Raw genomic sequence first — 14,981 nt, forward strand, 5'->3', positions numbered from 1 at the left:
AAGCGCACCAGCAGCTAATGGGAGCGTAGGCACCGCCCCTCGCGGGCTGCGGCACCAATCCGCTCGTCGGGGCGGTGCGCGCGGGGGCCGCCGTCGCCAATGGGGCGCGGCCGGGGGCGGGGCGGGTGACGGCAGCGCGGCGGGGGGCGGTGCGGCGGGGTGGCGGCGGCGGCGGCGGCGATGGCGGAGCTGCGGGCGGCGGCCCCGGGCCCCGGCCCGGCGGCGGCAGCGCTGCCCGGGCCCATGGCGCTGCCCGCGGCGCCCGGTGCGGCCCCCGCCCTGCCCTCACCGGCGGCGGGCGGCGGGGCGGGCCCAGGCCCGGGGGCGGCGGCGGCGGCGTCAGCGGCGGCGGGGGGCGGCGGCCCCGGTTCCGGGGCGGGCGGCGCCGGGTCCGGTTCGGCGCGCGAGGGCTGGCTCTTCAAGTGGACCAACTACATCAAGGGCTACCAGCGCCGCTGGTTCGTGCTCAGCAACGGCCTCCTCAGCTACTACCGGTACGCCACCGGGGACCCGCCCCGGCCCCGCCGGCCCCGCTGCCCCTTCCCTGCCCCGCGGGCTTCCCCCGTGACCTTGGCCCCGGCCCGCTCTCCCCGCCGCGAAGCCACGGGTGGGGGGGCGGGGGTGTCTGTCCCCCCGCCCCAAGCCGGTGAGGCCTCGGTGTCACCCGCGGTCCCCCGGTGCCGGCTGGGGAGGGGACGGGCTGTCACCTCCCTGCTCGGGCGGAGCCGGCGGCTGGCCCCGGCGCTCTTTGCGGAGGGGGGACACACACTCGTGCCTGGTCCCCCGGTTCCCCCCCCAGGCTGCTGGGTCTCGGTGTCCCTACGAGGAGCCCTTCCCCGGGGACACCGAGGGCCGTCTCCCGCGGCCCTGCTCCGGGTGGGAGCCGGGCCGGCGGCTCGGCAGGCGCGGGGCAGCGGCATTACCTCGCTGTGCCACCGCTCGGTCCCCACGGGGACACCTGAGCCCGGTTGTGGGGGCCCTGTCCCTCCCCGGCCCTCCATTATTCACGGGGAACCCGAGCCTGCAGGCGGCTGCCGGCTCCGGTTACAGCCGGGCGGGCGGGGGGAGGCACAGGCCCCCGGGCCGGGCTGGGGGTGTCCCGGGCGGCTGGTTCCCTCTCTCCCTCCCTCGCCCGGGAGGCCCGGGCCCGGTGACGTGGAAGGGGTGTGCCGGGCTGGCACGGCCTCGCACCGCGCCGGGGACTTCATCCTCCCCTCCCGGGCCGCGCCGGGATGCGGGAGGCAGCGAGGGCAGCACGCTGGTCCCCAAGCCTGCTCCTGGGGAGCCCTGCCTGGGGGCCGGGGGCTGCGGAGCCCTGCCCGCACTCTTCCCCCGAAGCGGCGTTGCCAGCCTTGGCCCCGTTCCGACGCTGGCGGTGAAACCCCACACCGGCTGCGTGCCCGCCCAGCCGGCTTGGCAAAACCGCCGGGGGCTGGAGCCGGTGCCCTATTAATAGCCCTGCCTTGCGGGGTGGGAAATGCCAGGCCCCCTCACGGCCCCCCAGGCGTTCGGCTCCCGCCCGGGCCAGGCTACCGGGCACCTCCTTCCTCCAGCCCCCTCACCGCGTCCCCGTCCTGCCTCCCCGCGCAGGTCCAAGGCGGAGATGCGGCACACCTGCCGCGGCACCATCAACCTGGCCACGGCCAACATCACCGTGGAGGATTCCTGCAACTTTATCATCTCCAACGGCGGGGCCCAGACCTACCACCTAAAGGCCAGCTCGGAGGTGGAACGGCAACGCTGGGTCACCGCCCTGGAGCTGGCCAAGGCCAAAGCTGTCAAGATGCTGGAGGAATCAGGTACGGCCCTCGCGCCGCGCGGTGCCTTCACAGCCCCCGGGTGAGCCGGCGCCTGTGTCCCCAGCCCCCCGGGGCCAAGCGGCACGCGTCGGCCCCCTGCTACACCCGTGTGGGTCCCGCTCCTTGGGCCCAGGAGCTGTTTTATTCCTCCACAGAACACGACCCCTCGTCCCCTCCCTGTTCCCAAGGCCCCTTTGCTCACTGCCGGCCAGAAACGCAACCTGCTTTTCCCCAGCCGTCTCCCGCGCCCGGCTGGGGTCCTGTGCAGGGACGGCGTCGCAGCACGTGGCCCGGGCTGCTGGTAGCTGCTCCCCGAGCGGGGTTTGGAAGGGGCGGCCGTGTCCGTCCACGTGTGAGCTCGGCAGCGTTGTCCTGCCTGCTGTGGCCGTGCCAGCGGGGAGCCGGCTTCCCTGCTGCCCGACTCCGGCTTGAGGAGCCGCCAGCAACCTGGCACGCGCTTCCTCGCTAGCGTGGCTGCTCCTGCGCCAGGAGACTGGCCATCTGCTCCGAGCTGCCCCTCCCTGCCGTGACATTGCCATCCAGGATGCCGCGGCAGTGGCCAGGAGCGCCCCACGTGCGGCTCCCAGCCCTCAGGGAGTTGGGGGGCCTCCTGCTGTGCCCGTCCCGGCAGCCCCGCGGTCAGAGCCCGGTGCGGCTCAGAGGGCAGGCGCTCCCGCTGCTCCCGGCGCGCGGCTTCCCCTTCCTCCCCGTCTGCTGGGAGGGCAGAGGCCCCGCAGGGCCACGCGAACGTCCCTTCCCGCTGGCAGATGACTCTGGCGACGAGTCGGTGTCGCAGACGGATAAGACGGAGCTGCAGAGCACGCTGCGCACCCTGTCCAGCAAGGTGGAGGATCTGAGCACCTGCAACGACCTGATCGCCAAGCACGGCACGGCCCTGCAGCGCTCCCTCAGCGAGCTGGAGACCCTCCGGCTGCCGGCCGAGAGCACCGAGAAGATCAAGCAGGTGAACGAGCGAGCCACCCTCTTCCGCATCACCTCCAACGCCATGATCAATGTGAGTCCGCACCCCACCCCGTGGGGCAGGGCGGGGGGGGTCCCGGCGCGCGGACCGTGCGCTGACGTGGGGCACCGTTTCCCCGCAGGCCTGCCGGGATTTCCTGATGCTGGCCCAGACCCACAGCAAGAAGTGGCAGAAATCGCTGCAGCACGAGCGGGATCAGCGTATCCGGCTGGAGGAGACGCTGGAGCAGCTGGCCAAGCAGCACAACCACCTGGAGAGGGCCTTCCGCGGTGCCACCGTCTTACCCGCCAGCGCGCCCGGCACCGGCGGCTCTGCCAAAGGTACCGCCGGGCTGCCCGGAGCGTCTGCGTGCTGGGGAGCGAGCGGCGGTGGTGTGAGACGGAGCTGATGGTGCGGGACAGGGGTAGGGGAAGCCAACAGCGCTGCGCCCGGGGTAACCCCCAGCTGCTTCCAGCCCCTTCCCTGCGCCGGGCTCGGCTTCCTTCGCGCCGCTGACCCCGAGCGATGGGTCTGTCCGGTCTCTCCCGAGTGGCTGCGGCGCCTACGGCAGGCGGCTTGCGCGAAACCCGCTCGCTTTGCCCCTGCTCCTCCTCAGCCTCGTCTGCCGCCCCGCGGTGCGGCAGAGGCGGTGTGCGGCCCCTCGCCTGGCTGGTGGTGACGGGGGGACCCTCCGGTACCCTCTGGGGGAAATTGGGGAGGAACTTTGAACTCGCTGCCTCAACCCCCCCCTCTCCCTTCCGCCCAGATCCGTGCTGCCCTGCGAAAGGAGACCTGAGCGACGAGGACGATGACAACGAGTTCTTTGACGCCCCGGAGATCATCACCATGCCGGAGAGCATGGGCCACAAGTGAGTGCTGGGGGCGTGGGGCTGCCCTCCTGCCCCCCACGCCCCGCTCGGGACTGATTCTGCCCCTCTCCTCCCCCCGCCCAGGCGCACCGGCAGCAATATCAGCGGCACCAGCAGCGACATCAGCCTGGATGAGCAGGTAGGAAGGGGACTTTCCGCCAATGTGGTGTCCTGAGCTGGCTCTTGGAGGAACGGGGCTGGCAGGGGAGGTGGCTGCGAGGCAGGGCCGGGCTGGGGGTGCCCCGGTTCCCATGGAGGAGCACGGGGGCGGGGGGGGGGGTCACAGCAGCGTCGCAGCAGCCCTTATCTCGCCCCCAGTACAAGCACCAGGTAGAGGACACCAAGAAGGAGAAGAGAACCCGCATCCCCTACAAACCCAACTACAGCCTCAACCTCTGGAGCATCATGAAAAACTGCATCGGGAAGGAGTTGTCCAAGATCCCCATGCCGGTGAGCGGGGACGCAGCCGGCGGGTGGGCGCGGGGCCCCCCAAGGACCCCCTCTTTACCTCTCGCTCCCTTCCAGGTGAACTTCAACGAGCCCCTGTCCATGCTGCAGCGCTTGACGGAGGACTTGGAGTACCACGAGCTCCTCGACCGGGCGGCCAAGTGCGAGAGCTCGCTGGAGCAGCTGTGCTACGTGGCCGCCTTCACCGTCTCGTCCTACTCCACCACCGTCTTCCGCACCAGCAAGCCCTTCAACCCCCTCCTGGGGGAGACCTTTGAGCTGGATCGCTTGGAGGAGAACGGCTACCGCTCCCTCTGCGAGCAGGTACCGCCAGCCCCGCTCCTCCGGGCCCACCGGCCAGCTCCGGGCAGCCGGCGCTGACCCGTCCCCTCTCCCCCCGGGCCAGGTGAGCCACCACCCACCGGCCGCCGCCCACCACGCCGACTCCAAGCACGGCTGGACGCTTCGCCAGGAAATCAAAATCACCAGCAAGTTTCGGGGCAAATACCTCTCCATCATGCCTCTGGGTGAGCGTCGCGGCCCCGGGCGCGCGTGCCGTGCGGGGAGATGCTTGGGGAGGGAGGGCGCCTGTGCTGCGCGCGGGAGCGGGGCAGGTTTGGGACCAGCCGGGTCTCCGTGGGCCGGGCAGGCTGCGGGGGACCGTTGCCAGCCCAGCCTTGGCTCCTCAGGTACCATCCACTGCGTCTTCCACTCTTCCGGCAACCACTACACGTGGAAAAAAGTCACCACCACCGTGCACAACATCATCGTGGGCAAGCTCTGGATAGATCAGGTGGGGTGAAACCCTGGCGATGGGCGTCCCCGGGACCCCTTTGTGCCGGTCCTGTACAGAGGCGTGGATCCCCCCCTCCCCGTGCCTCAGTTTCCCCTGCCGCCGGGGAAAGGGCCGCGGGCTGGATCTGACCGTCTCCTCCTCCCCTCCGCAGTCGGGTGAAATCGAGATCGTCAATCACAAGACGGGCGACAAGTGCAACCTCAAGTTCGTTCCTTACAGCTACTTCTCACGGGACGTGGCCAGGAAGGTAGGGGCAGGGGGAGGCTGGGCGGGCAGCGGGGGACGCGCTGGGGTGCTTGTGGCTCCTGGGTGTCCCGATTCAGGCTGTCCCCTGTCCCGGCAGGTCACCGGGGAGGTGACAGACCCCGCGGGGAAGGTGCATTTTGTCCTACTGGGCACCTGGGATGAGAAGATGGACTGCTACAAGGTGACGCTGGGCGCCGGGGACAACGGAGCAGAGGGACGGCAGAGGGCCCACGAGGCCGAGGACAGCCGGGTGCTGCTGTGGAAGAGGAACCCGCTCCCGTGAGTAGGGGACACGGGGACGAGGTGTCCCGAGAGCTGGGGGGGGCCGGTTCCAGGCCCCCGGCGAAGGGCGGGGGAGCGGGGCTGGGCGTGAAGCCCGCCGGCGGAGGGGCTGAGACCCGTCCCCTTCCCCCGGCGCAGGAAATACGCGGAGAACATGTACTACTTTTCGGAGCTGGCGCTGACGCTCAACGCCCCGGAGAGCGGCACGGCGCCCACGGACAGCCGCCGGCGTCCCGACCAACGCCTGATGGAGAACGGCCGCTGGGACGAGGCCAACGCCGAGAAACAGCGGCTGGAGGAGAAGCAGCGCATCTCCCGCAAGAGACGCGAGGCCGAGGCCGCCAGGGCCACCGAGGACGGTAAGGAAGGGGCCGGCGGCTCCCACTCGGCTCCTTGCCCCGGCCCCACGGCCCTCACCCCCCTCCCCGTGCCCCCCAGGCACCCCCTACGACCCCTACAAGCCGCTGTGGTTCGAGCGCAAGAAGGACCCCGTCACGCAGGAGCTGGCGCACGTCTACAAGGGCGGCTACTGGGAGAGCAAAGAGAAGCAGGACTGGACCTTGTGCCCGGACATTTTCTGAGCCGGCGAGGAAGAGCGGCGGGGGGCGGGGGGAGCGGGCGAAGGCCGGCCGGCTGCCGGCCACAGCCCCCGTCTGTCTGTCCGTCTGTCTTAACCGCCCGTCTGTCCCCACGCATCGCCGTGGCGGGGTTGCCTTAGCCGATCCAAACTGACCTTGATGCCGGGGCGGGGAGCGGGAGCCGGCTTGGGGCTGGCGGGGGGGGGGGGGTTCCCCTTCATCCCACACCCACGCAGCTCGTTCACGGCCCCGCCCCCCCCCCCCCCCCCCCCGCCGTGGGAGAGACGGGGCCCTGGGCAGCCCCCCGGGACCGGGGCACGGCCCCCCCGGGGAGGGCAGGGGCCGGCTCTGCCCGGGCGGTGGGCGCAGCGGGGCGAGCCCGAGGCTGGCCTTGGTCTCTCCCCCCCCCCTCCCCTCCCCTCCCCTCCCCTTTTTTCGTTTCCCCTTCGCCCCCAGGCACTCGGGTGCTTTTGGGGTGCGGGGGGGGGGGCAGACCCCGCCCCACAGCCTGTTCTATAGGTGTATATTATATATATGTAGAGAGCGACCGGCGTCCCCTTCTCCCCTTGCCCCAGGGGAGCGGGCACCCGGCCACCCCCGGGCTGGGGTGCCCCGGCCTCCCCGGGGCCCCCCCCACCCGCGGGGCTCCCCCTCGAGGTGCCTTCCCCGTCGGTGGTTGAGGGCGGTTGGGGGGGGGTCCTGGGTTTCGGGGGGGTCTCTCCCATCCATCTTTGGGGAGCAGCGGGCCCCTGCAGCCCCAAACACTACAGGGGGGGTGGGAGAAGCGCTGTGGGGGGAGGTTGCGGGGGTCTCTGCACCCCCAAAACTGAAAAGTTGGGGGCATATGATGCCTTTTTTTTTTTTTTTTTTTCTTTTCCCCTCCAGGAAAACAACTAAATTAAAATCTGTGAATGCCCCAGCCCGCCTGCGCCTGCTCTGTGGGGGGGTGGGTGCTGATCTCGGGGGACCTCCCCCTTCCCCCCAACTCGTGGGACACTGGGGGGAGCTGAGGGACCACCCAAACCCCGCAGGGATCCCGTACCCCAAAAAGGGGGGGGGGGCAGCGCCCGAACAGGGACTTGAACCCTGGACCCTCAGATTAAAAGTCTGATGCTCTACCGACTGAGCTACCCGGGCAGCTCCTGGTGTGGGGGGGTCCTGGGGGGGGCCACACGCTCCCCAGCCTTCCTCCTCCTCCTCCTCCTCATGGACACGCCAGCACTGTGGGCACCTCGACGTGTGCCCCCCCGCCACCGTGGGTGCCCAGCTGCTGCCCTCAAGGGCCCACTGTGCCCCCCAAGATGTGCCCCGTGGGCTTTCCCCCGCCCCCCCCCCCGTTCCCGGAGGTCCCCAGGTGCCACCATGACCCCACAGCCCCCTCCCCGGGGGACACGGCTCCTTGTCCCCGTCACCTGGGTCCTGCTGCCCCTGGGTGGGCGCCTGGCCAGCCTGTGGGACCCTCCGTGTCCCCCAAACGCCTCCCGTGTCCCTGTCCCCGTCCTCCCCCCCCCAAGTGCCCCTCAGGCCCCTGGGGCAGCCCGGGGGGGCCCTGGGACACTTGTGTGTGTCCCCGGCAAGAAAAGTGGGGGTCAAACCCACGCGGGTGCTCACCCACGGGGGCTGAACTCCAAGGGGTGCCCCCGCAGCCTGTGGGGCTTCCCCCGTCCACTTGCCCCCAACCCACCCGTGCTGGCCCACGGCCCCACTCCACTCCTCCCTGGGGTCTGTCCTGGGGGGGGGGGGGGGGAGCGGGGGTGTCCCCGTGTCCATCCGTGTCCCCACGCCCCCCAGCAAAAGCAGCGACTCTGGTGGGACTCGAACCCACAACCTTTGAATGGCCGCCCCCGTTAGAAGTCCAACGCGCTCTCCCTTGCGCCACAGAGCCACCCCCGGACCCCCCCCCAGGACCCCCACGCACGGGGGGCACCCCACGGCGGTCCCTGGGCCTGTCCCCCACGCGGGGGGGGGGGGGGGGGGGGCGTGTGACAGTGGGGGGGGATGTGTGACAGTGGGGGGGTGGGGGTCCCTCCTGTCGCGTCCCCCCGTGTGTGTCCCCCCCCCAGGTCTCCTGCTGGATTGGGGGGGGGCTGGGGGTCCTCCCCGGGCGGCTCCATGGTGTAGGGGTGATCACGTCTGCTTTACACGCAGAAGGTCCTGGGTTCGAGCCCCAGTGGAGCCACACCCGCCGCGACGTGGGTTTTTTTTGGGGGGGGGGGAGCACACCCCCGACCTCTTCCCAGGGGCCCCTTTTTGGGGGGGGGGTGTCCCCAGACGGGTCACCCAGCCGCGAGGACCCCGTGGGGGCACACCCGGGGGCGGGGTGAGGAGGGGGTGACACGGTGACACGGGTGGGCACCCGAGCCCCCCCCCCGCCCTGCCTGCCCCCGCGGCAGGTGGGGCCCCCCCGCGCGCTGATTGGCCAACTAGCACCGATGAGCCGCGCTTATTGGTCAGCACGGTGCTCGCTGCGGATTGGTTGATCCCGTGTCTTCCCTCGCGCTGATTGGCCATTTGGTTTGGGCAAACATCACAGAGGGCGGGTGTTCCCCCCTCCCTCCCCCGCCGGTCATTGGTGTGTGCTGATTGGCCAGCCGGTTTGGGGATGCTGATTGGCTGGCTGGTTGCAACAAGTCGGATCATCCAGCCAATGGCAGAGCCCGGGTTGGCACCGGGTGTCCCTGCGTGTCCCCCCCCCCGGCCCTGCCTGTCCCTGCCTGTCCCTGCCTGTCCCCCCCCGGCCCTGCCTGTCCCCCGGCGGGCTCCCCAGATGCTTCGTGCCTGCAGGAGTGCAGAGCAGGCACCCAGCGTGCACCTGCCTGCACCCGCACCCTGCCTGCACCCTGCCTGCACCCAGCATGCACCTGCCTGCACCTGCACCCTGCCTGCACCCTGCCTGCATCCAGCATGCACCTGCCCGCACCCTGCCCGCACCCTGCCTGCACCCTGCCTGCACCCTGCCCGCACCCTGCCTGCATCCAGCATGCACCTGCCGCACCCTGCCCGCACCCTGCCCGCACCCCGCCTCCTCCCGCAGCTCCCCCTGCCCTGTCCCCCCCAGGCCGGCTGCCTGGGCGCCGTGGCCGAGCCCACCCTGGGGACGAGCAGCCGCTGTCCCTGTCCCCCGCGGGACCCCCCCGCCCCCAGGCTGTGCCCCCACCCGCTCCCCATGGCTGGCACCCCCCGGCTCACCCCCCGGGCTGGGCCGGGGCTGGGGACGGTCACACCCCACATCCCGCCCTGCGTCCCCTCCCCACCCAACGACCAACAGACACCCGCCTCCGGCTCTGACCAAGGGGGTTTATTGGGTCCCCCAGGCCCCCCCCGGCCCTGCCGCCACCCCCGGGGGCTGTTGGGGTCGGGGGCCTCGTGTCTGCCCCGCTCCCAGATGCGGGCTCAGCTCCAGCTGTTCACTCTGAAGCCTAATGCTGGCAGAGAGGTTGGGCTGGTCGGCTGGGCAGGGAGCGCCTGACAAGGATCGGGCTGGGGAGGGACCCTCCTGCCTCCAGGCTTCGTTACCGGGATGACAGCATCATAACGAACTCTGCGGGGCGAGGGAGGAGGGTGTGAGGGGACCCGGGGCTGAGCCGCCCTTTGTAGCCCCCGGCCACGTGCCGTGGGGCAGGGGGGGCTGCAGGGAAGGGCGGGGGAGTCCCTCACCGTCGAAGTCCACGCGCCCGTCGCCGTTGAGGTCGACGTCCTGCAGGATCTCGTCCACCTCCTGCGCCTTCAGCTGCTCCCCCAGCAGCGCCGCGATGGCCTCCCGCATCTCGGCGCTGCTGATCTCCCCGTCCCCGTTCACGTCGAACTGCGGGGCCCACAAGTTGGGGGGCAGCCTCCCCACCGGCCCCACCAGCCTCCCTCCAGGGCCATGGTCACCCCCTGGTCTTCTTGTGGTCACCATCCCCTCCGTGCCTGTGGTCACCCCCATGGTCACCGTCCCCCCATGGTCATGGTCTCCCCATGGTCACTGTCCCCTCCATGCCTGTGGTCACCCCCATGGTCACTGTCCCCCCATGGTCATCATCTCCACCATGGTCTTTCCATGGTCACTGTCCCCTCCATGCCTGTGGTCACCCCCGTGGTCACTGTCCCCCCATGGTCATGGTCTCCCCATGGTCTTCCCATGGTCACCGTCCCCTCCATGCCTGTGGTCACCCCCGTGGTCATCATCCCCACCATGGTCTTTCCATGGTCACCGTCCCCTCCATGCCTGTGGTCATGCCCATGGTCACTGTCCCCCCATGGTCATCATCTCCACCATGGTCTTCCCATGGTCACTGTCCCCTCCATGCCTGTGGTCACCCCCGTGGTCACTGTCCCCCCATGGTCATGGTCTCCCCATGGTCTTCCCAGGGTCACCGTCCCCTCCATGCCTGTGGTCACCCTCATGGCTGTGGTCCCCCCCGTGGCCATGGTCCCGCCTGGCGGTGGCCATACCTCACGGAAGGCAATCTTCAGCTCCCTCACGCCCACCATGTGAGCCGTCTCCTCCCGCAGCTTCGGCCCCATCATCTGCACAAAGTCCTCGAAGTCCACGCGGCCGCCCACTGCACGTGGGAAAGGGACAACCTCAGCACCCCACACCCCATCCCCTGCCCCCACAGCCCCCACCCCAGCCCCACGGCCACCGGCCCCACGCTCACTCCTCATCTTGATGTGCTGGGAGATCTCGATGAGCTCCATCTCGGTGGGCATGTACCCCAGGGTGCGCATGCAGGCGCCCAGGTCCTTGTAGCTGATGTACCCGTCCTGGTCCGTGTCGAACTCCTTGAAGGCGTCCAGCAGCTCTGCCCGCACACGTGGGCACACGCGGGCACGTGGACCCCGTCAGGCGTGGGGGGCTCCCGGGCTCCGCGCCAGCCCGGGGCAGGTCCCTCCCTGGATGCGGTGCCGTGGCACGTGGCCCCGTGGCACTGCGCCCCATAGCGCCATGTCCCATGGCAGAGCCCTCCATGGCACGGGGCCCCATGGCACTGTGCCCCATGGCACGTGTCCCCGTGGCACCGCACCCCACGGCAGAGCCCTCCATGGCACGTGTCCCCATGGCACTGCGCCCCACGGCAGAGCCCTCCATGACACGTGTCCCCATGGCACTGCGCCCCACGGCAGAGCCCTCCATGGCACGTGTCCCCCGTGCCCACGGCCCCCCCCAGCTCCCCGTGCCCCCCGTCCCCCCCACTCACCGTCCAGCTCCTCTGGTGACAGCTCCCGCTCCTGCGCCGGGCGCACACGGGGCGAGGGCAGAATCAGACCCGGCTCAGCCCCCCCCCCCCCCCCAGCAACCCCCCGTGTCACCTTCGTTAAGCGTGGGCCAAAATTAACTCCGGCGGGAGGGATTAGAGGGATTGGAGGCAAAGCCCTGCCCTGCCCCGTGCCTGCGCCCGCCGCCTGCCCTGCCCTGGCCCCCCCCGGCCCCCTCTCCCACCCCCCACCCTGGGGCTGCCCCCGCCCGGGACCCCCAGGCTCCGAATGGGATTTGCCCAGCACCCATGGGTGCTGCCAAGGGTGATCCGTAGTCCCAGAGGTGGGGGGGCGGCACGTGTCCCCCCGCAGAGGGCTGTCACCTCAGCTCCCCCTTCCCAGGCTGTCCCCCTGGGTGTCCCCTCCATCGCCAGCGTCCCAGAGCGTCCCTGACCCTGTCCCCAATGCCCCATGTCCCCTCCAGCCCCAGGGTCCTGGGACATCCCCGACTTTGACCCTGTGTCCCCATGTCCCCTCCAGCCCCAGGGTCCCGGAGTGTCCCCTCCATCCCCAGCATATCCCAGAATATCCCAGAATATCCCCAGCACCACCCCCACTGCCCCCATGTCCCCTCCAGCCCCACGGTCCCAGAGTGTCCCTGTCCCCGTCCCCAATGCCCCATGTCCCCTCCAGCCCCACGGTCCCAGAGTGTCCCTGTCCCCATCCCCAATGCCCCATGTCCCCTCCAGCCCCACGGTCCCAGAGTGTCCCTGTCCCCATCCCCAATGCCCCATGTCCCCTCCAGCCCCAGGGTCCCAGAGTGTCCCTGTCCCCGTCCCCAATGCCCCATGTCCCCTCCAGCCCCACGGTCCCAGAGTGTCCCTGTCCCCATCCCCAATGCCCCATGTCCCCTCCAGCCCCACGATCCCAGAGTGTCCCTGTCCCTGTCCCCAATGCCCCATGTCCCCTCCAGCCCCACGGTCCCAGAGTGTCCCTGTCCCCGTCCCCAATGCCCCATGTCCCCTCCAGCCCCACGGTCCCAGAGTGTCCCTGTCCCCGTCCCCAATGCCCCATGTCCCCTCCAGCCCCACGGTCCCAGAGTGTCCCTGTCCCCATCCCCAATGCCCCATGTCCCCTCCAGCCCCACGGTCCCAGAGTGTCCCTGTCCCTGTCCCCAATGCCCCATGTCCCCTCCAGCCCCACGGTCCCAGAGTGTCCCTGTCCCCGTCCCCAATGCCCCATGTCCCCTCCAGCCCCACGGTCCCAGAGTGTCCCTGTCCCCGTCCCCAATGCCCCCATGTCCCCTCCAGCCCCAGGGTCCCAGAGTGTCCCTGTCCCCATCCCCAATGCCCCATGTCCCCTCCAGCCCCACGGTCCCAGAGTGTCCCTGTCCCCGTCCCCAATGCCCCCATGTCCCCTCCAGCCCCACGGTCCCAGAGTGTCCCTGTCCCCATGCCCAATGCCCCCATGTCCCCTCCAGCCCCAGGGTCCCAGAGTGTCCCTGTCCCCATCCCCAATGCCCCATGTCCCCTCCAGCCCCACGGTCCCAGAGTGTCCCTGTCCCCATCCCCAATGCCCCATGTCCCCTCCAGCCCCAGGGTCCCAGAGTGTCCCTGTCCCCATCCCCAATGCCCCATGTCCCCTCCAGCCCCACGGTCCCAGAGTGTCCCTGTCCCCATCCCCAATGCCCCATGTCCCCTCCAGCCCCACGGTCCCAGAGTGTCCCTGTCCCCGTCCCCAATGCCCCATGTCCCCTCCATCCCCAGGGTCCCAGAGCATCCCCGACCTCGTCCCCGTGTCCCCATGTCCCCTCCATCCCCAGTGCCCCCGTGCCCTGCCCGGCTGCCCCCCACCTTGCCGAAGACGGTGTTGAGGAAGGGGGAGTAGGTCTTGGTGGCGGCAGCGTGGGGGTCCCCGGGGCCCTTCTTGCTGTTCTTCTGCCCGTGGCTGCTGTGCCGGGACTCGGAGCCAGGGCTCTTGGTGCCCGGGGGGCCACCGTCCTCGGGGATTTTGGGGGTTTTCTCGCCCACCTCCCCCCCTTTCCCCTTGCCTGGGGCCTCCGCGTCCTTGGGGACCCCCTTGTCCCCCCGGGTGCGTGGCATGGGGCCGGGGCCGGGTGGGCAGGCAGGCGGGCAGGGAGCGGGACCCCGGGGCGGCCGAGCCTTAAGAAGGAGGCAGGGAAATCCTCTTACGCCCCGACGTGTCCCCCCCGCCCCCCGTGGGCTCGCTGGCCCGGGGCAGGGCAAAGCCAATTAGTGGCGATTAGCAGCAGGAAACGGCCACCGGCCACCGCCACCCTCCACGGCCTCGCGCCGGGGCAGAGCCACGCGGCCACGGCACCCCCAGCCACCAGCCGGGTCCCCAGCGCACGTCCCGGGGCCGCTCGCCGAGTCCCTGCGCTGGCACCAACCCGCGTCCCCAGCACTGACGCCCCGTGGCCACCACCAGTGTCCCCAGCACCAACCCACGTCCCCAACGTTGACACCCCGTGGCCACCACCAGTACCCCCAGCACCAACCCACGTCCCCAGCGCTGACACCCCGTGGCCACCACCAGTGTCCCCAGCACCAACCCACGTCCCCAACGTTGACACCCCGTGGCCACCACCAGTACCCCCAGCACCAACCCACGTCCCCAGCACTGACGCCCCGTGGCCACCACCAGTGTCCCCAGCACCAACCCACGTCCCCAGCGCTGACACCCCGTGGCCACCACCAGTGTCCCCAGCACCAACCCACGTCCCCAGCGCTGACACCCCGTGGCCACCATCCCTGTCCCCAGCACCAACCTACGTCCCCAGCACTGACGCCCCGTGGCCACCACCAGTGTCCCCAGCACCAACCCACGTCCCCAACGTTGACGCCCCGTGGCCACCATCCCTGTCCCCAGCCCAGACCCCCATCCCCCAGCAGGGATGCGACAACCGTGGGTGACGTGGCGGGCGCAGGCCCCCCCAGGGCCCCGCCGTGGCCCCGCGATACCATCGCCCGGCTCGGCAGCTGCCGGGTGGGTGGCAGCAGGAAGCCAGCGCACGACGGGGAGATGCCATCGCGGCGATGCCACCGCACCCTGGACGCACCCGCTGGCACGGCCACGCTGCATGTGTCCCCATGCCCCCACCCGGGGGGGGGGGGGGGGGGGCTCCCCGTTGCCCCGGGACCCCCAACCCGATGTCCCACGGGGGCCAGCACCGGGTGGCCATGGGTGAGAGGGGGGTCCCTGCCCCACGGCTGGCCCCCTGCCCCACGCCACCGTCCCGGAGCAGCGATAGCGGGGCTGCTTCCGCTCTGCCTGCGGCACTGCCCTGCCTGATAACGGGCAGCGGCGTCCCCGCGCCCTCCCCCCCCCGCCGGGTGGGGAAACTGAGGCAGGGCTGGGGGCTTCCCCCCGGGCTCCACAGAGTCAGTGCCGGGGGGGCTGAGAGAGTGGGGGGGGGGGGTGTCACTGCCGGGGGAGGGGGGGTGGGGGGTAGTGGGCGGAGCTTCAAAACCGCAGCCCCTCCCACCTGCTCCCACATATAGGGCACCCCGCAGCCGGGTGCCCCCCACCTGCCGCCTCCAAGGGAGCTCTCCCCACCATTAAGGTAGGTCCTACACTATTTACTGTCTTGGACCCCCGGGGCAGGGGTCGGTGGGGTATCCCCGGGCTTGGCCGGGGCGTGACGGCTTCAGCGGGCACAGGGTGGCACAGCCGGCGGGGGACAGGGATGTCACAGGCCACCGGGGGGGGCACGGGGAGGGGTACCCCGAAATGAGGGCAGGGCGGGAGAAAGCCAGGTTGTGACGGGTCAGGGGGCTCTGGGGGGGCCCTGGGTGGGCAACG

At 70.9% G+C, this 14,981-nt stretch overlaps 2 protein-coding genes and 3 non-coding genes across 5 annotated transcripts; 2 read left to right on the forward strand and 3 right to left on the reverse strand.

The window, feature by feature from the left end:
* Window positions 1-170: 170 nt before the first annotated feature.
* Window positions 171-6,179, forward strand: OSBP (oxysterol binding protein). Its single transcript, XM_075501833.1, has 14 exons — window positions 171-494; window positions 1,591-1,799; window positions 2,567-2,814; window positions 2,903-3,101; window positions 3,527-3,629; window positions 3,714-3,768; window positions 3,948-4,079; window positions 4,155-4,400; window positions 4,483-4,603; window positions 4,766-4,869; window positions 5,024-5,119; window positions 5,216-5,397; window positions 5,539-5,759; window positions 5,839-6,179. Exons 1-14 carry the CDS (start codon window positions 181-183, stop codon window positions 5,979-5,981), a joined length of 2,373 nt encoding a protein of 790 aa, XP_075357948.1. The 5' UTR covers window positions 171-180; the 3' UTR covers window positions 5,982-6,179.
* Window positions 6,180-7,042: 863 nt separating this feature from the next.
* On the reverse strand, window positions 7,043-7,115 carry TRNAK-UUU (transfer RNA lysine (anticodon UUU)). The gene has a single exon. It is a non-coding gene; the product is annotated as a tRNA-Lys (tRNA).
* Window positions 7,116-7,778: 663 nt separating this feature from the next.
* Window positions 7,779-7,863, reverse strand: TRNAR-UCU (transfer RNA arginine (anticodon UCU)). The gene is given in 2 exon segments: window positions 7,779-7,814; window positions 7,827-7,863. It is a non-coding gene; the product is annotated as a tRNA-Arg (tRNA).
* Window positions 7,864-8,084: 221 nt separating this feature from the next.
* Window positions 8,085-8,157, forward strand: TRNAV-UAC (transfer RNA valine (anticodon UAC)). The gene has a single exon. It is a non-coding gene; the product is annotated as a tRNA-Val (tRNA).
* Window positions 8,158-9,473: 1,316 nt separating this feature from the next.
* Window positions 9,474-13,340, reverse strand: CABP4 (calcium binding protein 4). The gene is made up of 6 exons (XM_075501886.1): window positions 13,013-13,340; window positions 11,162-11,192; window positions 10,622-10,765; window positions 10,416-10,525; window positions 9,636-9,783; window positions 9,474-9,519 (listed from the first exon to the last, which is right to left on the reverse strand). The coding sequence occupies exons 1-6, from the start codon at window positions 13,259-13,261 to the stop codon at window positions 9,491-9,493; spliced, it is 711 nt and encodes a 236-aa protein (XP_075358001.1). The 5' UTR covers window positions 13,262-13,340; the 3' UTR covers window positions 9,474-9,490.
* Window positions 13,341-14,981: the final 1,641 nt, after the last annotated feature.

Source organism: Mycteria americana, chromosome 5, assembly GCF_035582795.1.
Source record: "Mycteria americana isolate JAX WOST 10 ecotype Jacksonville Zoo and Gardens chromosome 5, USCA_MyAme_1.0, whole genome shotgun sequence".
In the NCBI taxonomy this organism is placed as follows: Eukaryota; Metazoa; Chordata; class Aves; order Ciconiiformes; family Ciconiidae; genus Mycteria; species Mycteria americana.